This window comes from Microcaecilia unicolor, chromosome 3 (genome assembly GCF_901765095.1).
Source record: "Microcaecilia unicolor chromosome 3, aMicUni1.1, whole genome shotgun sequence".
Taxonomy (NCBI): domain Eukaryota; kingdom Metazoa; phylum Chordata; class Amphibia; order Gymnophiona; family Siphonopidae; genus Microcaecilia; species Microcaecilia unicolor.
Window position 1 is genome coordinate 193,272,363 of NC_044033.1, and position 25,205 is coordinate 193,297,567.

The window sequence follows — 25,205 nt, forward strand, 5'->3', positions numbered from 1 at the left end:
ATTCAGTTAAATTTTTACCTATTGTATTACAATATCAAGTAGCTTCCAGGGTTAATGCCTTGATTAAAGCATCTGGTGTTTTTTTCATTATTGACTTTAAAAAAGTGATCTGCAACATGTATGACTTCACATCTTTATCTTGATTAATTTTTAGACCAATTGTCCGTTAGACAAATTAACTTTTAGATGAATCATCTCTTTGGGTGAGCTGTAACCTTAGAACCAATTGTACCAAACCCCCTTCTAGGTACTACCAAGTCTGAACCTGCTTAGCTAATAAGTTTTGGTGAGTGTAGGATCTCTGAAATCCATGCTCCTGAGGAAGGAGTGGCTTGGGGTTGGGGTTTGGGTTGGGCTGGGTGATTTGGTTAAAGGTTGCTAGTCTGACTGAACTGCGATAAGGCAAATGTGAATCTTACCAGACAGATGGATTCCAGCGTATTTGTATATTTCTGCTCTGTTTGCCAGATCTCCTGAAGGCAGCAGTTCCTCTTGTCTAACTCCGCCATTTTCTGCTGAAATTACAGAATTGTAACTTATCACAGTTACTTTTCAACAAGTGCATATGAAAAATATATATTTCACTGTCGTTTCTGCATAATTTGGCTTTCATTTTTTTCTATTCTCTCCTTCTATCAATCATTCTACTGATGCCCGGGGAGCGAGTTCCTAAACCCAGTAACTGTGATCCCTAAATACGAGTCCAGCAGAGAGAGCAACTCACTCTCCCCTACCCTGATGCCAGAGTGAAGGGCACCACATCAACCTCAAGAGCAGAAAACCAACATTTTCAAAGTCAGTCTGCAGTGGCTTTTACTTTGAAAATTGCAACACTTGCAGCTTCTTTTTGTGCTGGTACATTTTTCACCTAAAACAGCTTCTTTTGAAAATACCAATATCGAGCCTGATTTTCTCCCCACCCCCACCCCCACCAACGGCCAAATTTTCACACAGGCTGCTTCTGCGAGTAAAACGCTATTTGCTCCAGAAATGACTCTGAAAAACAGCCTTTACATCAGTAAACACATTTTATTCATGAACATATTTTTATTTTGAAAGTCTGAACTGAGCCACTGTCTGTTCTGAGCTGGTAGATGCTGTTAATGCAATTGGAACTCTTATCCTGCGAGGTCCAATTCCCCATAAACACCACCCTTGCTCCGAGCCCTTTCCTGGCATTTCTTTTAAAATGACTCGACATTCGTTCATCATGGTCAGTTTTTCTGCATATCAGTTTGATTTCTGGCATGGTCACAGTCCAGCTTATTTTCAAAAAAGACGGATGCCCATCTTCTGACACAAATCGGGAGATGGACGTCCATCTCAAAAACAGGTATAATCGAAAGCTGAATTTGGACAGCCCCAACTGCTTTCCGTCACGGGGACGGGCGAAATTCTCCGGGGCGTGGCCGTACGGTAGCGAAGGCGGGACAGGGGCGTTCCGGGGCATGGTTAACAGATGGACCTCTGCGCCTGATAATGGAAAGAAGCAAGACGTCCCTGACGAGCATTTAGTCCACACAAAGTTGGTCCTGTTTTTTTCACGACCAAGCTTCCAAAAAGTGCCCAAACTGACCAGGTGACCACCGGAGGGAATCGGGGATGATCTCCCGTCTCCCCCAGTGGTCACTAACCCCCTCCCACCCTAAAAAACAAACTGTTTAAATATTTTTTCCAGCCTCTATGTCAGCCTCAAATATCATACCTAGCTCCATGACAGCAGTATGCAGGTCCCCCGAGCAATTTTAGTTTAGTTGGTGCTGCGCGGGACCCATGCAGAGAACAAAAATCGGAAGAAAAAAAAAACACGCAAGTGCAGTCAGGGACGTCCAAAAAAAAACATGCTACTGCTATCATGGAGCTAGGTATGATATTTGAGGCTGGCATAGAGGCATCTCAGGGGGACCAGTGCACTACGAATGCTGGCCCCTCCCACGACCAAATGGCTTGGATTAGATCCGTTTTTGAGATGGCCGGCAGCGGTTTCGATTATCGCTGAAAACCGCGGACGGCCATCTCTAGGTCCAGCGATCTCACCATTTGTGTCGTCTATCTCTAGAGTCGACACAAATGATGGGATTTCAGCGGGCCGAACCGTATAATCGAAACCGAAGATGGACGGCCATCTCATTTCGATTTTACGGTTCGCTCCGCCTCTTCGCGGAGCCGTCTCCGGAGATGGACGATTTTACACATGGGCGTTCGCGTTCGATTATGCCCCTCAGTGTCTCCTACACTTACAGGTAAGGCAGACGTCTCCATCTTCATCAGATCTTCATAGATTTCATCGCCTTCATTCTCATCCATTTCCACACAATCATATAAATCGTCGTCTTCATCCACAGTGTCACTGATAAGAAAAGAAATAGGACTTAAGTTCTCCAGGACCAGGTCACATGAATTAACCAGAATATTCCAACTTAAGAGTAAGACACCTACTCGATTTGGTCTGACAATCCACTGTAGATATCGTCATCGGCAGCGCTGTCTTCTGTGGGAAATGGACTGCAAACGGAATATACTAGGTTTGTTTCTGGTGCATACAAATAGCTGAAAGTATATGGTCTCATTTATTTATTACATTTGTACCCCGGGCTTTCCCACATACAGCAGGTCCAATGCGGCTTACATAGTAAATAGAATTACAGAGTTTTGTAAGGAGAAATTTTCAAATTGTAATAAACATAGCAATAGTAATGTTTAAGAATATGCGAAATTGAACATGGAAGGTTAAACAAAGATGGATGAGCAAAAGGAAAGGAGATTGGGAAGGGTAAGGTGTGGGGAAGATGGAGAAGAAAAGACTGGGGGATGAGTAAAGGAGATTGGGAGATATGGTCTAAGGTAGAATCAGCAACGAAGTAGGAGTGTAGTGGGTGGGCTTATAAGTTTAAGTTGGGTCATTAGGGTAAGCTTGCTTGAAGAGATGTGTCTAACACTTTTCTGAAGGGTAGAATGGCATTTATAGCACAGAATTGTACTTACGTGAATCCTTTACTCTTAGCCAGCTGAGTCCATGATAATATTGACAAAGCATCAATGACCTGCAGGAGAAACAAACCTCATTCAGCACATCCAGGATGACTGGGGTCAACATTGCCTCTAGGGAGCTAGGGGTAGGCTGGTTCTGTGCAACTGCCAAGGGAGCTGATTGCCCCTTGCGAGCGAAACCCGTGAGACTGCAGCACCTCCCCAAGACTAAGAATGAGCACAGTGTAGACAGAAAGTGACCACTGATGCCCGAAAAAGTAAACATTTCAACTACAAGAGAAAAGACCATGGGACTTGAGGGGAGACATTTCTGCTACACATTTGTAGTGATTTTCACAAGTAACACTATAACACTGAACATTTGTTTGAATACCATTTAGGGAAACTGGTTCCAAACTGGCTGATTTGTCCTTTCAGCTAATCTTTATGATTAACACCTTAGCCTGCAATTGAGACCCTACAGTGGCATCTTCCCTTCCACTAACCATCTTCTCACCACTCTCATGATGGGCCCATTGCAAGACAGGCTCCTCCCTGCTCATTTCTATGGATTCTGCAACCCTCACAAAACTAAGTTACAGTGTGTGCAGTGAGCTAGTCCAGGTGCAGAATGAACGTATAAGTCCGTCACCTTATGTATTAAAGGCTTGGGAGAAGACGAGTCAGGCTTTCACCTGCTTCCTGAAGTAGAGGTCGTCTCGAGTTGCACGTAGCCTCTCCGGGAGTAAATTCCAGAGCATGGGGGCTACTCCTGAGAAGGCTCGCTGATGGGTATCACATTGTAAAATTTGTTTTGATGAGGGTACAGAACAGATAGTGATGATCCTTAAGAGGATCTTAGAGGTCTCAAAGGTGTGTAAAGAGCTACCTTATTCTTTAAGTACTCTGGCCCATTTTGTCTGAGGACCTTGAAAATCAAACATACAGTTTTAAATTTAGCCCTATAAGGTACTGGTAGACAGTGTAGCTTTTGCAGAAAGGGTGTGATGTGGTCAGACCACTTGCAGCCTTTTATCAGTCGTGCTGCAGCATTCTGAATTAGCTGGAGCAAGTACAAACTTTTTGGTTTGGCCAGTGTACAGGGCATTACAGTAGTCTAGTTATGATGTTACCATGGCATGGACCACTGTGGTCAGACTCATCTTATCAATATATGGAGAGAGATCTCATAGCTGCCGTAAGTGGTAGAGACCATTTCTGAAGGTTGCTTGAATTTGTGGGATCAGAGTGAGTGATGAGTCTAGCAGTATCTCAAGATTCCTGAACTGTAGATTTTAGGGGGAGTTCATACTTCCCAAAAGGTATTTTGAAATCAGGTATTTCTTGTGTTTAGTATCCAAAGAATCTCTGTTTTATTTGGATTCAGGCAAACTTTGTTGTTGTTTGCCCATTCCTGAGTTGTGGTTAGGCAGGCAGGCAGGCAGTTTACTCAGAGCTGTGGGTAGATCTGGTTAAATGGGTATGAGTTGTTGCACATCATCAGCACAGATGTAGAATTTCGTGTCCATCGACTGAAGCAGCTCAGCCAGAGGCTTGAGATAGATATTAATAAAACGGGAGACTGTATGGATCCCTGAGGCACCCCACAGTTCAGTGCCCAAGGTAATGATGTGCTGTTGCTGAACAGAACTGATTGTTGTTTATCTGACAGATAGGATTTGAACCAAGTAAATACTGTGCCACCGATACCTCTTTCTGCCAGGCTTGTAAGTATGATATTATGATCCATGGTGTTGAAGGCTGCCAAGAAATCGAGCAACACTAGTATCGAGGCAGATCCCCCGTCACGGTTTCTCTGCAGATCATCAAGAAGGGACACAAGAACGGTCTCTGTTCCATACCCAGGCCTGAAGCTAGATTGACATGGGTCTAGCCAATTACTTTCAATTAGCCAGTCTTTGAGCTGAGTGCAGTCTGTCCGTTCTAAAAGTTTTGCCAGGAAAGGAATGTTAGAGACTGGTCGGTAGTTTTCGAGCTTGTCCTGGTCCAGTGAGGTCTTTTTCAGTAGAGGGTGCACCATAGCTCTTTTTAGTGTTGTTGGCAGCTGCCCTTCCATAAGAGAGGCGTTAACAATTTTAGTGGTCCCTTCAATGAGGCCTATGCTCGCTCGTTGTACAATCCTTGCTGGGCAGGGATCAAAAGGGTAGGTCGTAGGCCATAGACTTTTCAGGATATTTTCAAGAGCTTCTTCTGTGACCTGATTGAATGAGTCCCAGATGGCTTTGCATGGCGGGGAAAAGGGAATGTTCTCTTCATTAGCTGGTAGAAGCTTTGATGGGACTGTCTGTAGGTCCTGATGTAATCCTTTAATTTTGTTGGCAAAGTCCTTGGTGGTTAGTTGTGAATGGGAAGGTTGGTTCTGTTGTGGGGTTTTGCAGTAGGTTGTTTACTATTTTAAATAGCTGCTTGGTTGAATTTGCAGCTTGTTCTTTGTGTTGAGAAAAACATTGTTTTTTGGCAGTTGTTACAGCCTGGTGGTACATTGTCATGTGTTTCTTACAGTTGAACCTGTCTTCATCTAGATAAGGTTTTCTCCATTTTATTTCAAATTGACGTCTTTGATGCTTAAGGATTCGCAGCTCTGGAGAGAACCAAGGGGAACATTTGTTTGTGGAGCATAAGACCTTCTTTAGAGGGGCCATTTTTTCTAATGCCATTGCTAAGCATGCATTCCAGATATCAACCTGTTCTGACACAGTCATCTTTTCATTCACATGGGGGTAGGACAAGGCCTCTTGAAAGTTTTCAGCAGTCAGATTTCTCATGTCTCAGGTTTCCATCCAAGCTTTTATTGGGCCCATCTGTTTTATGTAGTCCTTAATAGAAAATTTGATTAGGAAATGATCAGTCCATGATAGGGGTGTTATCTCTATGCCATCACTCTTGTGTGCCAAGGTATCACCAGGTCTAGAATATGGCCCTTTTCACGGGTTGGAGATTTGTTCACCTGAATGAATCCTAGAGCTGCCGTTGTATCAACAGTGGTGGTGTCTGGAGTTTCGATGTGTAGGTTAAAGCCTCCCATGATCAGTAACCTAGGGTAGTTCAAGGTTACCTCAGTCAGCAGATTCAGCAGTTCTTGCACAGATGTGGTGTTGCGAAGTGTTCTATAGACCACGAGCAACCACATTGGTTCCTTGTCTCCCAGCTGGATTATCAAGCATTCTGAATCAGAGAGGTAGGGGATGGAGATTCTGCGCAGTTTCACTGTCTCATGGATCAGGACTGCTACCCCTCCACCCCGCTTCCCTTGTCTTGGTTGGTGCAGGATAGTGAATCCTGTGGGGCATAGTTCAGCCAGTGGTACTCCTCTGCTTTCATCCAGCCAGGTCTCAGTTATTCCCAAGATGTCTAAGTGGTATTCACTGATTACATCATGGATCACAAGAAATTTTTTTATTGGTTGATCTGGTATTTACTAGGCCCAAGTTTCCAAGTACTGGTCTGTTTATGTTTGTAGTTGTAGGTTTAGGGGTTATGGTGGTAGGCAGATAGGTGTGTGGGTATAGCTAGATAAGAGTTTTGTCTCTTGAGTTTGTGTTTTCTAGGTAGATGAGGGAATCTATTGTTTCCTCTTCCCTCAATTACTGGGATGTCTGAAGATTTTTGATTTACTAGACCAAAGCATATTCTTGTATAAAATAAGTAAGATTACTTAAGGTAGGATCGGAGGTGCTCATTAAACTTTCAGACTGACTGTACTTCCTGCATATCTAACATCTGGGCCTATAGAACACCACAATTTTCAAACCCAAGCTATATATATATACAGTGGGGGAAATAAGTATTTGATCCCTTGCTGATTTTGTAAGTTTGCCCACTGACAAAGACATGAGCAGCCCATAATTGAAGGGTAGGTTATTGGTAACAGTGAGAGATAGCACATCACAAATTAAATCCGGAAAATCACATTGTGGAAAGTATATGAATTTATTTGCATTCTGCAGAGGGAAATAAGTATTTGATCCCTCTGGCAAACAAGACCTAATACTTGGTGGCAAAACCCTTGTTGGCAAGCACAGCGGTCAGACGTCTTCTGTAGTTGATGATGAGGTTTGCACACATGTCAGGAGGAATTTTGGTCCACTCCTCTTTGCAGATCATCTCTAAATCATTAAGAGTTCTGGGCTGTCGCTTGGCAACTCGCAGCTTCAGCTCCCTCCATAAGTTTTCAATGGGATTAAGGTCTGGTGACTGGCTAGGCCACTCCATGACCCTAATGTGCTTCTTCCTGAGCCACTCCTTTGTTGCCTTGGCTGTATGTTTTGGGTCATTGTCGTGCTGGAAGACCCAGCCACGACCCATTTTTAAGGCCCTGGCGGAGGGAAGGAGGTTGTCACTCAGAATTGTACGGTACATGGCCCCATCCATTCTCCCATTGATGCGGTGAAGTAGTCCTGTGCCCTTAGCAGAGAAACACCCCCAAAACATAACATTTCCACCTCCATGCTTGACAGTGGGGACGGTGTTCTTTGGGTCATAGGCAGCATTTCTCTTCCTCCAAACACGGCGAGTTGAGTTCATGCCAAAGAGCTCAATTTTTGTCTCATCTGACCACAGCACCTTCTCCCAATCACTCTCGGCATCATCCAGGTGTTCACTGGCAAACTTCAGACGGGCCGTCACATGTGCCTTCCGGAGCAGGGGGACCTTGCGGGCACTGCAGGATTGCAATCCGTTATGTCGTAATGTGTTACCAATGGTTTTCGTGGTGACAGTGGTCCCAGCTGCCTTGAGATCATTGACAAGTTCCCCCCTTGTAGTTGTAGGCTGATTTCTAACCTTCCTCATGATCAAGGATACCCCACGAGGTGAGATTTTGCGTGGAGCCCCAGATCTTTGTCGATTGACAGTCATTTTGTACTTCTTCCATTTTCTTACTATGGCACCAACAGTTGTCTCCTTCTCGCCCAGCGTCTTACTGATGGTTTTGTAGCCCATTCCAGCCTTGTGCAGGTGTATGATCTTGTCCCTGACATCCTTAGACAGCTCCTTGCTCTTGGCCATTTTGTAGAGGTTAGAGTCTGACTGATTCACTGAGTCTGTGGACAGGTGTCTTTCATACAGGTGACCATTGCCGACAGCTGTCTGTCATGCAGGTAACGAGTTGATTTGGAGCATCTACCTGGTCTGTAGGGGCCAGATCTCTTACTGGTTGGTGGGGGATCAAATACTTATTTCCCTCTGCAGAATGCAAATAAATTCATATACTTTCCAAAATGTGATTTTCCGGATTTAATTTGTGATGTGCTATCTCTCACTGTTACCAATAACCTACCCTTCAATTATGGGCTGCTCATGTCTTTGTCAGTGGGCAAACTTACAAAATCAGCAAGGGATCAAATACTTATTTCCCCCACTGTATATATATATAGAGAGAGAGAGAGAGAGAGAGAGAGAGAGGCCAGAACTAGGACGGTCCTTGTGTGACCAAAACACGTCTATGGCAATGTATTCCTGGACTGGACCAAGGGAACTTAATGTAGCTGTACAGCTCCCCATACCAGGGCAGTCCAAGCCCCCACCCCCAACCCCATTCCAGAATTTCTCTTTCCCTCACTATTCTCCCTTCCACCTCCCCCTCCCCCCCAACCAGGTGGACAACATTGTCCCCTTCCACTAGCCCCCAAGGTCAGCATCTCCTCTTCATCTCTCCAGACTTTTATCACTGCCCTACCTCGTCCTAGGCCAAAACTGCAAGTAGATTCAGTGCTTCTGCAGGGCCTTTGAGCACAGGCCTCACTCAATCACTCAATGGCTGCATCATCCTGCTCCACCGCTGGCCATGAACATAAGAATAGCCATACTGGGTCAGACCGAAGGTCCATCTACCCAGTATCCTGCTTCCAACAGTGGCCAATCTTGCTCACAAGTACCTGGCAGAAACCCAAATAGTAGCAAACTTCCATGCTACTGATCCCATGTCCATTTCAATTACAGACCATAGACTTTTCCTCCAAGAACTTGTCCAAACCTTTTTAAAACTCAGATACGCTAACCGCTGTTAGCACATCCTCCGGCAACAAGTTTTAGAGCTTAAATGTTCGTTGAGTGAAAAAACATTTCCTCCTATTTGTTTTAAAAATATTTTCATATAATTTCATTGAGTGTCCCTTGGTCCTTGTCGTTTTTTGAAAGAGAAAAAAAATTGATTCACTTTTACTCATTCTATACTACTCAAGATTTTATAGACCTCAATCATATCCCGCCCCCCCCCCCCCCCCCCCCATCCCCCAGCTGTCTCTTCTGGAAGCTGAACAGCCCTAACCTCTTTAGCCTTTCCTCATATGGGAAGAATTCCATCTCCTTTATCATTTTGGTCACTCTTATTTGAACTCTAAGGGCTGCCAGTCCATGGGTTCCTCCTGCTGCTCCTCCCCCAGCTGCTTCCAATCCCCCTGATTAGCCCTCCCGAACCAGTCATCGCTCTCCTGTCTAGAAGCCTGGGAATTGTAGTCCCTGCTATCTTCCTTTGGTAGGATCAGCTGTTCTATCTTGAGGGGGCAGCTGGGAACTGTAGTCTTCCTGGCTCTCAGAGGAAATGGAAGGTCTACTCCCCCAGTGAGGGGCAGGTAATCTACCTCGGGGAAGCTGGGATTTGTAGTCCCTTAAGGTTTCATGGTAAAACTTGCCCTGCCTGTGTTTCTCCCTGGAAACTTTCTTGCCTATTTTCCTGGGTTCTTCACAAATGACACCCAAATCTTTTTCTTGAGTGCTGACTCCTAAGGTGGACTGTGATTCGGATTATTCTTTCCAATGTGCATCACTTTGCATTTGTCCACATTAAATTTCATCTGCCATTTGGACGCCCAGTCTTCCAATTTCCTAAGGTCTTCTTGCAATATTTCGCAGTCCGCACATGTTTTAACAATCTTGAATAGTTTTGTATCATCTGCAAATCTGATCACCTCACTCGTCGTTCTGATTTCCATATCATTTATAAATATGTTAAATAGTACCAGTCCCAGTATAGATCCCTGCAGCACTCCACTGTTCACCCTCCTCCATTGAGAGAAATGACCATTTAACCCTACCCTCTGTTTTCTGTCCGTTAACCAATTGCTAATCCACACCAGAACCTTGCCTCCTATGACTCTTTAATTTTCTCAGGAGTCTCTCATAGGGAACTTTATCAGAAGCTGTCTGAAAATATAGACCGGCTCACCTTTATCCACATGTTTATTCACGCCTTCAAAGAAATGAAGCAAATTGGTGAAGCAAGACTTCCCTCGACTGAACCCATGCTGACTCTGTCCCATTAAACCACGACTTGCTGGTATAATCCTCTTGATATACCTACTTAAACTTGTTAGCTTACTTCTGTGGAAGATTCAATGTGCAGAACTTCACTCATTAAAACCACAAGGCAAAGTTCAGCAAAATTTCACACTTCAAGTCTCCACTCCAAGCTGAAGAAATGTCCTGTATAAGGGATTTGGTAAAAGATTGAATGTGGCCTGGGGTTATGTGTCAGGTTTATTGAGTTATTTTTCCTACTTTTTATTGAATTTTAAATTGTAAACCATTTTGGTTTGGAAAAGTTAAGCAATGTATCGTTTGTGAATAAACAAATGCGTTATCCACAGAGAAGTATGGTTTATGTCCCCACCCCCAGTCTAGCTCCATCTTATGAGTAAGAGAGCAGAGACAGCCAGGAGATGGGTCTAATATTAACACATTTATTGGTGGCCCAGTTCCCTCAGATGTAGGAAATCAGTGAGTTTGCCAACACGGACGTCAGGTCAGCAGTTGCAGGAGAAGTCATTTAAGGCTTATCTGGTGTGTGTCCTTGCCTGTGCATAGATTCAGTAGCCATATTTCTTTAAGGTCTTATGGACCCTGATGTAGACATACAGTGGGGGAAATAAGTATTTGATCCCTTGCTGATTTTGTAAGTTTGCCCACTGACAAAGACATGAGCAGCCCATAATTGAAGGGTAGGTTATTGGTAACAGTGAGAGATAGCACATCACAAATTAAATCCGGAAAATCACATTGTGGAAAGTATATGAATTTATTTGCATTCTGCAGAGGGAAATAAGTATTTGATCCCCCACCAACCAGTAAGAGATCTGGCCCCTACAGACCAGGTAGATGCTCCAAATCAACTCGTTACCTGCATGACAGACAGCTGTCGGCAATGGTCACCTGTATGAAAGACACCTGTCCACAGACTCAGTGAATCAGTCAGACTCTAACCTCTACAAAATGGCCAAGAGCAAGGAGCTGTCTAAGGATGTCAGGGACAAGATCATACACCTGCACAAGGCTGGAATGGGCTACAAAACCATCAGTAAGATGCTGGGCGAGAAGGAGACAACTGTTGGTGCCATAGTAAGAAAATGGAAGAAGTACAAAATGACTGTCAATCGACAAAGATCTGGGGCTCCACGCAAAATCTCACCTCGTGGGGTATCCTTGATCATGAGGAAGGTTAGAAATCAGCCTACAACTACAAGGGGGGAACTTGTCAATGATCTCAAGGCAGCTGGGACCACTGTCACCACGAAAACCATTGGTAACACATTACGACATAACGGATTGCAATCCTGCAGTGCCCGCAAGGTCCCCCTGCTCCGGAAGGCACATGTGACGGCCCGTCTGAAGTTTGCCAGTGAACACCTGGATGATGCCGAGAGTGATTGGGAGAAGGTGCTGTGGTCAGATGAGACAAAAATTGAGCTCTTTGGCATGAACTCAACTCGCCGTGTTTGGAGGAAGAGAAATGCTGCCTATGACCCAAAGAACACCGTCCCCACTGTCAAGCATGGAGGTGGAAATGTTATGTTTTGGGGGTGTTTCTCTGCTAAGGGCACAGGACTACTTCACCACATCAATGGGAGAATGGATGGGGCCATGTACCGTACAATTCTGAGTGACAACCTCCTTCCCTCCGCCAGGGCCTTAAAAATGGGTCGTGGCTGGGTCTTCCAGCACGACAATGACCCAAAACATACAGCCAAGGCAACAAAGGAGTGGCTCAGGAAGAAGCACATTAGGGTCATGGAGTGGCCTAGCCAGTCACCAGACCTTAATCCCATTGAAAACTTATGGAGGGAGCTGAAGCTGCGAGTTGCCAAGCGACAGCCCAGAACTCTTAATGATTTAGAGATGATCTGCAAAGAGGAGTGGACCAAAATTCCTCCTGACATGTGTGCAAACCTCATCATCAACTATAGAAGACGTCTGACCGCTGTGCTTGCCAACAAGGGTTTTGCCACCAAGTATTAGGTCTTGTTTGCCAGAGGGATTAAATACTTATTTCCCTCTGCAGAATGCAAATAAATTCATATACTTTCCACAATGTGATTTTCCGGATTTAATTTGTGATGTGCTATCTCTCACTGTTACCAATAACCTACCCTTCAATTATGGGCTGCTCATGTCTTTGTCAGTGGGCAAACTTACAAAATCAGCAAGGGATCAAATACTTATTTCCCCCACTGTATTTGCCAAAACACAGTCATGTTGGGTCATCGATTACCTACATCTGAGGGCATCAGGCCTTTAATAACGGTGTTAATATCAGTAGACTTCTGACATTATTTCAGACCCATTGTCTGACCATCTCTGCTCTTTTCCTGTACATCTACAGTCTGTAGGAACTGGTGGTTCTGGGATTAGGAGCATAAAACATATTGTACTTTTTTGGGATCTTGCCAAGTACATGTGACCTGGATTGGCCACTGTTGGAAACAGGATGCTGGGCTTGATGGACCTTCGATCTGTCCCAGTATGGCAACACTTATCTACTTATGTACTTGGGATTCTGATGGAATCTTGCCACTCTTTGGGGTTCTACATGGAATGTTGCTACACTTTGGGTTTCTGCCAGGTACTTGTGACCTGGATTGGCCACTGTTGTAAACAGGATACTGAGCTTGATGGACCTTCGATCTGTCCCAGTATAGCAACACTTATGTACTTATGGTTCTCTTGTTTGTGTTGTCAATATTTAAACATGACATAAAGCGGGTTTTGTTAACCACCAACTGTAGCATTTAAATTAATCATTATGTTCAGTGTGGCTCTTTGGACAGTGACATCTGATGTCCATATAGCACCCCTAAAAATCCACAGAAGAGACTGCCGTTATCCCAGTAATTAACATTAAACAAACGGGTCCTTGTACATCGGATGACAGCCCTCATATTATCCGTGTGAAGAGATGGCGGAACTGGAGGGTGGGACAGCAGAGTACATGCAGGGGTTTCATTCTGAAAGGTCACATCTGCTTTCCTACGGTGGCTGGGGTGGAATTTACAGCCACCGACAGAGTTGAACTAAAGAGCAAAGCCCCACTTTTTCAGAAATGTTGGTTTGGTGCACATGGTTTCATCTCTCCCTACTGAAACAAAAAGCATTTGTGTGAGGAAGCAGTACAGCTAAGCTACCACAGGAGAACAGGATATGAAACCACCACGCTGTCCTTTTCTGACTCATACACAACAAAAAGGAGGTTTGCATACTCTACTGCTCATTTGTATTTTGCATTATTGTTTTACGTATATGTAGGTTGTTTTTTTTTTTTAAACAGATGAGGAACAAAAGAGCAACTCGACAGAAACTCACTTCAACCGTGAAATCTACTCCTCGCCCTGATCCATTATCAAATTCTGAACCAGAATTTGAATTGGTCTCACTGTCAATACAGAGCTGTATAGTAAAGGTCAACATACAGATGGTTTTCTTTACTATATTAATATTCTTCTAATCAAAAACTGTACATTTATATTAAATGCAGACAAAACCATCCTCATCCTCTTCCCCCCCCCCCCCCCCCCAAAAGAAGAACATAAATTAGTATGATGTGATAAAGTCACCTCCAGGATAGTTGGGTTAAGGCAGTTTCAGTCTGAAATACAAGTCCCAGAAGGCATTGCAGGCAAGGAGCCAGAGGGGGAGATGGAGAACCCGGACTGGACTCCTAGCTGCAATCAGGGAAGACATGGGTGTAAGCTGGCAGGTTGTGTAGAGTGGCTGCCACTAGGGGAAAGAGAGTTAGGAAACCCTGTGTGCAGGGGCTCATCATTGGTCTCATTAGTCTAATGCTTAACTCAGCTGGTTTGGGGTGTGAGGAAGCTAATGGAAGGAGAATGATTGGTTGTGGTAGCTGAAGCCAGGGATTGATTAGGCAGGTGGAAAGGAGTCCCAGCAGAGGAGCTGAGAGGAGTTCAGTTCAGGAGAGAGAAGCAGAAGGAGAAAAGCAGTTGCAGGCTGAAAACCCTTGGGCAGGGAGGTCCCTAAAGTATTTGCAGGCTGAAAATCCTTGGGCAGGGAGGTCCCTAAAGTACTGAAGCAGGCTGAGATTCCTTGGGTGAGAGGAAGTCCCAAAAGTATTGAATTCACTGTGAAGCTGATGCAGGGGAAACCCTTGGGTAGAAGGAGTCCCTAAAATATTGAACTCTCCTGAAGGTAAAGAGGATAGAAGGTAGAAAATGCTGCTGGGTGACTGAACTGTGATGATGAACTGAAAGAACTGTTTGTCTTAGGAATTGAATTACTGTTTGTTGTGCACTGGATAAAGAGCCCAGACTGGAGTCTGTAAGCCTGTATTGAATCCTGGTATGTGCTATGCTGCTGTTGGGACTGTGTACTAGAAACCTGCATGGAATAAAAGTCCTTAAGATTGAAAGTTACTGGTGGACATCTGTTTCTTCATTGTGCCGGGAGCCTGTGGCTGGAGGAGATTTTTCTATCCTTGGCTGCACAAGAGAGGCGCCTGGTTACAATGTACAACAGTTTGATTCATTCTTGTTGCCAATAGAAATGTTATACAGTAAGGGGCTCATTTTCAAAGCACTTGCAAAGTTCGATAAGTTTGTAAATTCACCTCTATATAGCTTCATACATCTAAGGAGCCCTTGTACAGAGCAGGACTAAGCACAACATGGGCTTACTACTCGCTCGTTCGGGACTACCGCCGGCCCAACGCAGCCACTGGCAGTAATCCCACCCTGAGCATCCGCCATTTCTGTGGGGAAAAGGAAACCCACGGAAATGACTTGCGCAGTGGTAACCCGGCGGTAACTGGCAATTGCTACCACTGGGTTAGCGCGGAAGTTCTTATCGCCACCTCAATGGGTGGCAGTAAGGCCTCCCCGTTGCATGGCCATGTGTGACTGGGATCTTTTTACCCACGGCGGTAAAAAGCGAACTCTTTATCCCACAGTTTGGTTAAAAAAAAAAAAACTAAGTGCTTTGTTAATATGCCTCCATATAACTTTATGCATCTAAGGGCTCTGTAAATACTTCTCTATATCTGTCAATAGCATTTTTAAAATTGATTTCATTTGTGACCCACTTTGGGCCTCGTTGGGAGTTGAGAGGACTATAAATGATGTTACATAACATACAAATGTTTTTTTTTTTTTTTTCTCAAGGGCCATAAAGAAATGACCAACTACATAAAAGAAAAAAGGTGGAAGGCAGCAGCTAAAGAATATTTCGTGACCTTGAGGACATGAGAAAGTTTTATTAGATTCCAATGATTTTATATATATGCAAAATAAGTCTTTGTCAAAACATCCTTTCTATCTCATAATTCATGTGTTAGTTGCTCCATAATCACAATTTGTAATTTTTTTGGGCCACTCAAAAAGGGTAGGGGGTGTCACATGTAGCGGCTAATAATGTGCCATTCACTGTTTAAATGGATAAACCATCTAGACCGGGGGTTCTCCACCCAGTCCTTGCGACACAGCCACTCAGTCAGGTTTTCAGGGTACCCACAATAAGTATGCTTCCGTTGTATGCAAATTTCTCTCAAACAGATTCATTGTGGATATCTTGAAAATCTAACTAGCTTGGCGTGTCCCAAGAACTGGGTTGAAAATCCCTGGTCTAGAGGCTAATCTGCTCATTTTAGAATGGCCAATAGGGCATTTGTATAAGTAAACAGATGCGTGGGGCCATTTCCATGAAATGCTACTGCTTAGCCATGTATATCCACAGCATGCAGAGTTTAAGAGGACATGTTTTAGGCAGGCCTGAGAACTATGTGTATTTTCTTATTTTACAATGGTAATACATGTATCATTTTTAAAAAGCTGCCCACCAGCATTTAAACCTGCTTCGAATCACATCTCAGCTAACTGCTCATCTGGACTTAAGCACACTTCCATCTTCAGTCGCTTCTCTAAAGCCTCTCACTCTGTGCTTAAAAACAGCTGAGAAAACCTACATTTAGAGCTTTGGAGTGCAGCTCCCCTGTATGTCCAGTACTGTAAAATCTGGTATTTAATGAATTTACTGACACGTTGTAAGACCCAAGTAATGCTGCTCTGTTTTTTCAAGTGTTTCGTTATAAAACGCCTTCCCGCCAAACCCATGTGTCTCTCCAGAAGTGTGTTCTTAACAGAAAAGCTGTAGCTCTGCCTCTCTCATAGGATTAATCACTCATTAATAGAAATTCTAACCTTTCCGAAATCCCGCACTTCAAAGAGATCAAAGGCTTCAAACAGTTCATTCTTCCTCAGGCCAAACTTCTCAGAACAGGTGGAAAGAAATGTCCGGATATTCTTTAAGCACAGGAACTGAAAAGGAAGGCAGAGAGAGCAGAAATAATTTACAGCCATGTCCATTGGACGTGCAAATTCACAATGTCCAGTCCATGCGCAACCAACCAAGCAGCAGTCAGAAGAGTATGAAAAAAGGCGAAGGGTTCGGTCTCTTAGCTTAGCTGAAATTGGGTGGCGGGGGGAAGAGGGGTTGGTGGTTGAGAGGCTAGGACGGGGGAGGGCAGACTTATACGGGGTCTGTGCCGGAGCCGGTGATGGAAGGCGGGACTGGTGGTTGGGAGGCGGGAAATACTGCTGCACAGACTTATACGGTCTGTGCCCTGAAAAAGACAGGTACACATCAAGGTAAGGTATACACATGAGTTTATCGTGGGCAGACTAGATGGACCGTGCAGGTCTTTTCTGCCGTCATCTACTATGTTACTATGTTACTATCTTCTGCTGGATCTTACACCCAGATCTACAATTTCTTTCCAAACGCCATTCTCATATCAGATTTGCACAAGAAACTAAGAGGTCACAATTGAAAAAGGTTAGTGCAGCTTTAGGCGTTAGTAGGGCAAATTTTCAGAATTTCAGCAGCCTAAACTAGGCATCTAGATTTTCAATCTTGTGAGTGAATCTCACCGCAGTCTGGAAAACACTGCCAATCTATCCCGATTCCACCTTCCCTCTGCCCCTCCACTACACAAAAGTGGCAGAGCAGTTAGAGGGATTTTCATACCGACACTGTCCGTTTGTGTTTGCACATTGACAGGAGGCATTAAGTTCCTTTGAAATTTGTCCCACCTGGTTCATTTTTTTTTCCACGTTCATTCCTATTTGATGTAACCTAGGTCCTCCTAGTGGAGGAGTAGCCTAGTGGTTAGTGCAGTGGACTTTGATCCTGGGGAACTGAGTTCAATTCCCACTGCAGCTCCTTGTGACTCTGGGCAAGTCACTTAACCCTCCATTGCCCCAGGTACAAAATAAGTACCTGAATATATGTAAACCGCTTTGAATGTAGTTGCAAAAACCTCAGAAAGGTGGTATATTAAGTCCCATTTCCCTTCCCTATGATTTCCTCTTATTCTTATCTGCATTGCTCTGTTCCCCTTTTTATGATTTTCACCTTTTAATTTCTTATAATTTTTATATATTGCCTATCCAAGAGATTTATAATTTGTTCACCAAAGCAGTGCAATACAATAAATGTGAGAACAGTGGTGCAGGGAAATTTTCAGAGGTACTTCCATGGGTAAAATCTTGGAAACTGCCAGTTGCAAAATTGTCTTGGCAATAAGTGAGCAATTTTACATCTCAGGACCTTGAGCAAACTTCCTATCTGTGAATATTTATCTATTACACATGATATAATGAAGTCTTTGTGCCCATCACATTTCCCTATTTTGGAGAGAAATATAAAAGGAGAAGCAGGCAGCACAGGCAGAAAGGACACAAGGGCTGCTATTGGAGCAGGAAGGGAGTTGCCTCTCCAGATGGCCAGTTAGGCCTCACAAAGGAGAGGCCATGGAGTGGAAGAGTGGCCTAGTGGTTACAGCACCAGTCTTGGCACCTAGAGGTGACCGGTTCAAATCCCACTGCTGCTCCTCGTGATCTTGGGCAAGTCACTTAACTCTCCATTGCCTCAGGTACAAAGTTGGACTGTGAGCCCTCCAGGGACAGGGAAATACCCAGTGGACCTGAATGTAACTCACCTTGAGCTACTACTGAAAAGGTGTGAGCAAACTCAAATAAATAAAATAAATTCCCAGAGACCAGACAGGCCAAACCAAGAGAAGACGTGAAAAAAAGTGAACAGACTTAAGTAGGATTTGTTAGATACAGCTTAAGTAGAGGAGTGTGGTAGCCGTGTTAGTCCACTCTTAAGGTTATCAATAGAAATCAAACAAAATAAAACATGGAAAAGAAAATAAGATGATACCTTTTTTATGTCCAATAAAAAAGGTATCATCTTATTTTCTTTTCCATGTTTTATTTTGTTTGATTTCTATTGATAACCTTAGATAAAGCTGAAACCAGAAGAGGCTTTCGAGTACCAGCCAAAGGATGTACAAATATGCATCACCTTGTTAAGTGGCGATAAAAGCCTGTATAATCATAATGTTATACAAACCCTTCCTACATGTAGATCAGACTTTATATGTGGAAAAGTCTGGATAAAATTACCCCTCATAGGCATTAAGCTAACTTGGACTGAGGCAGGCTTTCCATTTACATGCAAACGTTTTGAAAAATTGACTCTAATCACATAAATTTACCAACAAGAACTTTGTGCCTTCAAAAAGCAGGCAAGGTGTAAACACAGTTTCCTGGGGTGAAGTACCACAATATTTTCACTGTGAAAATTCACAAAGCTCACCCAAAGGGACGTGATGCACTTTTTACATGGATATGCAGTTGTAACCCAAGGAAGTTACCAATTTAACATTCATTTTTTATTTTTCCATGCCCGTTCGCTGAACTTGGTACACCACACTCTGTAAAAACCCCTCTCATCTCATCTTCAACCTGGGTAGCCAGAGAAAGCAAGACTGCAGACTTCAGATCCCAAAAGAAACTCTGAGAAAGACCCCCAAAACCCGCAGATTTTAGTTCTGGCTTTTGTCACCACAAAGATGCAGGTGTCCACAGAAGTAAGATCACTGACTGGAGGTAACCGCCACTGAATGGACCTAACACTCTTTATACACTGGGAAAGCCCGGAGGATGACGGGAGGCTGCTCAGTGGAAATCCCCACTTCCTCTCTCACTAGCCCACAGTGCTCAAGACCAGCTTCCTCACTTGCAACACAGGGCTCCCTGCTTCCAGCTCGTTTCTTCTTTACCAGTACATTCAGAGCAAGTTTCAGTACATATAACAGACCTACACGGATACCAGAGAACAAGGGTCAGCTTGGAAGCTTCTGGAGTGCAGTTATCTGCAGCAACTCCAGTGAGATAAACCTTGAGTACAGGCAGTTTTTAAGCTTGCTCTTCTTCTGTAGCATGAGACTAACTAGCAGCTTTAAGCTTGCTCTTCTTCTGTAGCATGAGACTAAATAGCAGCTTTAAGCTCGCTCTTCTTCTCTAGCATGAGACTAACTAGCAGCTTTAAGCTCGCTCTTCTTCTCTAGCATGAGACTAACTAGCAGCTTTAAGCTTGCTCTTCTTCTGTAGCATGAGATTAACTAGCAGCTTTAAGCTTGCTCTTCTTCTGTAGCATGAGATTAACTAGCAGCTTTAAGCTTGCTCTTCTTCTCTAGCATGAGACTAACTAGCAGCTTTAAGCTCACTATTCAATATTCTTCTCTAGGATGAACCCCACTGGCACCTTTAAGCTCAATATGTACTAGACTTCTATAAATCTAAAATTTGTAACTGCCTTTTTAGCAATGTAAAAGCCACATTGAACCTGCCATATGGTGGTAAAATGTAGGATACAAATGCAATAAATAAAATCAATATTCTTCTCTAGGATGAGCCTAATGGTCCATCTAGCCCAGTATCTTATTTTCCAAACAGTGGCCAAGCCAGGTCACATGTGCCTGGCAGAAACCCAAATTGTGGCAACACTCCATACTACAAATCCCAGGGCAAGCAGTTGCTTCCCATGTCTGTCTCAATAGCAGACTATGGACTTTTCCTCCAGGAGTTTGGCCAAACCTTTTTTTAAACTCAGATACACTAACCAATGCTACCACATCCTCCGGCAAAGAGTTGCAGAGCTTAACTATTCGTTGAGTGAAAAAATATTTCCTCCTATTTGTTTTAAAAGTATTTCCGTGTAACTTCCTCAAGTGTCCCTTAGTTTTTGTACTTTTGGAATGAGTAAAAAATCAATTTACTTCTACTCATTCTAAACCACTCAGGAGTTTGTAGACCTCAATCATATCTCTCCTCATGCATCTCCTTTCCAAGCTGAAGAGCCCTAACCTCTTTAGCATTTCCTCATACAAGAGGAGTTCCATCTCCTTTATCATTTTGGTTGCTCTTCTTTGAACCTTTTCTAATTCTGCTATATCTTTTTTTGAGCTACGATGACCAGAACTGAACACAATACTCAAGGTGCAGGCACACCATGGAGTGATACAAAGGCATTATAGTGTTTTCGGTCTTATTCATCATCCCTTTCCTAATAATTCCTAGCATCCCGTTTGCTATTTTGGCCGCCGCAGCACACTGAGAAGAAGATTTCAGCGTATTATCTACGACGACACCCAAATCTTTTTCTTGAGTACTGAACCCCAAGGTGGACCTTAGCATCAAGTAACTATGATTCGGATTATTCTTTCCCATGTGCATCACTTTGCATCTGTCCACATCAAATTTCATCTGCCATTTGGATGCCCAGTCTTCCAATTTCCTAAGGTCTTCCTGCAAATTTTCACAGTCCGCACATGTTTTAACATCCTTGAATAGTTTTGTGTCATCTGCAAATGTAATCATGTTACTCATTGTTCTGATTTCCATATCATTTATAAATAAGTTAAATAGCACCAGTCACAATATACTTCCCTGTGGCACTCCACTATTCACCCTCCTCCATTGAGAAAAATAGCCATTTAACCCTATCCTCTGTCTTCTCTTCAATAACCAATTCCTAATACACAACACAACATTGCTTCCTATCCTTTGACTCTTTAATTTTCTCAGGAGTCTCTCACGAGGAACTTTATCAAAAGCTTTCTGAAAATCTAGATACACTACATCAACCAGCTCTCCTTTATCCATATGTTTATTCACGCCTTCAAAGAAATGAAGCAAATTGGTGAATTTTATTCTTTATAACAGTTTCCAGTATTTTACACGGCACCAATGTCAGGCTTACAGTTACGGAAATAAAAAGTCTGTAGGAGAAATGGAACTTGTGAACAAATACCATCTTGGAAGCCGAGTTTGGAGTTTGTATGAGGCGGCCGAGTGGCTTGGTACAGAAACAGCCTTAGCAAAGACCTCTTTCGCTGCAAATATACCAGAACATTGTTTAAATGGCCTCTATAAGTGGTGGTTTACTCCTGTGCGGGTTGCTAATATATTTATTATATTTTTGTTTTCCCGCTCTACTGGAGGTGTGGGGAGGGGGTAACAAAGCACAGATATTTATTGGTTGTGCCATAAAGCACAGGCTTGAATGTGGAGGTGGTGGGAGGAAAGATTCCATGAGACCCTGCAATTTCTCTTTTTAATGACCTAGTTTCTACTATGCATAAGAATTACCAGCTATTGATCAGACAGAAGAAAAGAGGTTTTAATACCCCTGTATAAGACGTTGGTGAGGCCCCACCTGGAGTATTGTGTTCAGTTTTGGAGGCCGTATCTTGTGAAGGATGTGAAAAAAATGGAAGGGGTGCAAAGAAAAGCTACAAGAATGGTATGGGATTTGCGTTACAAGACGTATGAGGAGAGACTTGTTGACCTGAACATGTATACCCTGGAGGACAGGAGAAACAGGGATGATATGATACAGACGTTCAAATATTTGAAAGGTATTAATCTGCAAATGAACCTTTTCCAGAGAGGGGAAGGCGGTAGAACGAGAGGACATGAAATGAGATTGAAGGGGGGCAGACTCAAGAAAAATGTCAGGAAGTATTTTTTCACGGAGAGAGTGGTGGATGCTTGGAATGCCCTCCCGCGGGAGGTGGTGGGAGGAAAACGGTAACGGAATTCAAACATGCATGGGATAAACATAAAGGAATCCTGTTCAGAAGGAAGGGATCCCAGAAGCTTAGCCGGTGGTGGGAGGCAGGGCTGGTGGTTGGGAGGTGGGGATAGTGCTAGGCAGACTTATACGGTCTGTGCCAGAGCCGGTGGCGGGGCGGGTGGTTGGGAGGAGGGGATAGTGCAGATCTTTTTCTGCCGTCATCTACTATGTTACTATGACATAGGTTAAATCCAGCTAAGCGAGTGTGGCAAGTAGCTGGAAGAGGTAGGGAGTCCTCCCATGGTTAAATGGTTAAATAAATTGAGGTAAATTTGTTAGATTATTATTATTTATTATTTGTATCCCACATTTTCCCACCTTTTTGCAGGCTCAATGTGGCTTACATATAACCGTTAACGGCGTTAGCCAATTCTGGTCTGAACAAATACATAGTATGAATGAATACAAAGTGATATTGTGGTAGAATGAGATACACGTATGGTAGGTACAATTGGGGGGAACTTAGGGAGGGAAAGGGGGAAGAAGAGTCAGGTAATGTCCGTTACGGTCTTTGGTTATATTGTGTCGCAAGTGTCCAGGTATTTTTATGTTGGGTCGGTGGGGTATGCTCTTCTAAACAGGTCTGTCTTTAGTGCTTTCTGGAAATTTAGGTGGTTGAGCGTGGTTTTTACTGCTTTTGGTAATGCGTTCCATAGTTGTGCGCTTAGGTAGGAAAAGCTGGATGCATAGGTAGATTTGTATTTGAGTCCATTGGAGGTTTAGGTATGATCATGCAGATTTTGTGGTGTTTCTGGATGGCAGGTCGATAAGGTTTGTCATGGACTGTGCAGCACCTTAGTTACATGGAAGAAAGTCTGGACTCCATTTATTTCCCACTGTTCTTGCCTTTGGGAGCTCAAGGTTAACATGTGTCCAATCCAACAAGCTTATAATCAAGCATATGTATGAAAAAAAAACTTTGGAATCCTTTTCCTAAGCGCCAGTGAACACTAACATGTGTCAATATGCACTACCACGGGACACACTCGGGCTCCCTGCGGTATTTGAGGCATCTTTGTATGCTTCCCTGGCTTTTATAGCACTGGGGGGGTGTTTGAGTGGTGGAGAATAGGTGTTCCCAACGTAAGACAACCTGTTAGTCCATGGCTAGTGCATAAGCCCTTTCCGTCTACTATCAGGTATCATAAAGACTCGTGCACTCAAGACCACCTATTATTTTGGAATTTACCGCCCCGCCATTAATAGGAAAAATAGAAATGCGGTCATTTTACAGCTGCGCTAAAAGTGGCCTCAGTGGGCGGGGAAACTCATGCACTAATCGTAGTGTAAACTCTGGAATTCATTGCCAGAGAATGTGGTAAAGGGGGTTAGCTTAGCAGGGTTTTTAAAAGGTTTGGACGGCTTCCTAAAGGAAAAGTCCATAGACCGTTATTAAAATGGACTTCGGGAAAATCCACTGCTTACTGGGATAAGCAGCATAAAATGTATTGTACTGTTTTGGGATCTTGCCAGGTATTTGTGACCTGGATTGGCCACTGTTAAACAGGATGCTGAGCTTGATGGACCTCCTATCTGTCCCAGTATGTCCCAGTATGTACTTATAGTAAAAGGGCCCCTGTGTTACATAAAGGGGTCCTGAATTAAAAATTACAGCCTGCTCATTATCTACTCTTCAGTTGTATTTCTTTGTTGGATGTCGTCCATTAATGTTTAATAAAGTGACCTCTTATAATCACCAAAACAGTGGGAAACCAACACTCACAAAAAATCTTCATGCAACCCTCCACATCTTCATAATACTATATTTGCTTAGTTACTTTATACTACTCATTTTCCTTACTTGATTTTTTCTTTATGTCAAAAATGGAGGAACTAAGACTTCAGTAGTAGAAAATGTTTTAAAGCTGCAGTGAAATTAAGCACAATGGCTTTAAACAAATATCACTATTCATTGCAACAACTGCAGCACCTTCTAATTTGAGTCAATTATTGGCAAATGATTACCGGTCTAATTTCCGGGATCACCCCTGGAACCCTTTTTTTAAAATCGGCATCACATTGACCACCCTCCAGTCGTCAGGTAAGGACGATTTTAGCTACAGGTTACAGATCACTAGCAGCAGAACAGGAATTTCATATTTGAGTTCCTTCAATACCCTGGGGTATATACCATCCAGTCCAGGTGATTTATCACACTTTAACTTGTCAGTTTGGCTCAGTACATCTTCCAAGTTCACTGAGATTTCTTTTAGTTTCTCCACACTGCTACAGTAGATTTCCTTAGTGACTTCACTCCAGATAGCAGCTCAAATCTGATCATGTTATGATCACTGTTTCCCAGCGGATCCAACGCTGTTACCTCTTGCCCCACCTTCCACTAAGGATTACTAGCTCTCCTTCTCGTTGGTTCCTGGACCAGTTGTTCCAAGAAGCAGTTATTTATTACATGTAGAAATTTTACCTCTCTAGAACTCCTCGATGTAACATTTATCCAGTCAATATTAGGATAATTTAAAATCACCCATTATTATTTATAATGTTGCCCAATTTGCCAGCTTTTCTAAGTTCTATAAACATATTTTCATCTGTTTGTTCTGCTCTGGCGGACAGTAGTACAGCCCTACCAGGAGGTAATTGGACAAATCAGCAGCATTATCCGGTTAGGTGCCGTTGAATGTGCCCAGTTAGCCCTGGACAAGCAATTCAAATGGTCATTTAAATCACTTTGAATATCGACCCCCTAAGTGAGTATTTTCAAAATAACTTATACGGAATTGTTGCAGTCACTCACTTTTGTGCACAGATACACAGGTAAATGCCATTATTCTAAATATTTGTGTCCTCCACTCCTCGAGCTCCACGGCCTGGTTTTTCAGGATTTCCACGATGAATATGTATGAGATCTATTTACATGCAAGAACTCGAGGAAGTTACATCGAAATACTTTTAAAATAAATAGGAGGAAATATTTTTTTACTCAACGAATAGTTAAGCTCTGGAACTCTTTGCCAGAGGATGTGGTAACAGTGGTTAGCGTATCTGGGTTT

The 25,205-nt window shown here is 43.3% G+C and overlaps 1 protein-coding gene across 2 annotated transcripts in view; it reads right to left on the reverse strand.

Annotated features, from left to right (window-relative positions):
* The window catches only part of VAV1 (vav guanine nucleotide exchange factor 1), a 126,545-nt gene that overhangs the window by 96,942 nt on the left and 4,398 nt on the right, over positions 1-25,205 (reverse strand). For both annotated transcript variants that reach the window (XM_030196869.1, XM_030196868.1), the window contains exons 2-6: positions 16,410-16,526; positions 2,986-3,044; positions 2,440-2,505; positions 2,242-2,350; positions 420-515 (exon numbers count right to left, since the gene is read on the reverse strand). In XM_030196869.1, the coding sequence (XP_030052729.1) occupies positions 420-515; positions 2,242-2,350; positions 2,440-2,505; positions 2,986-3,044; positions 16,410-16,526 (447 nt within the window). The remainder of the gene's footprint in view (positions 1-419; positions 516-2,241; positions 2,351-2,439; positions 2,506-2,985; positions 3,045-16,409; positions 16,527-25,205) is intronic.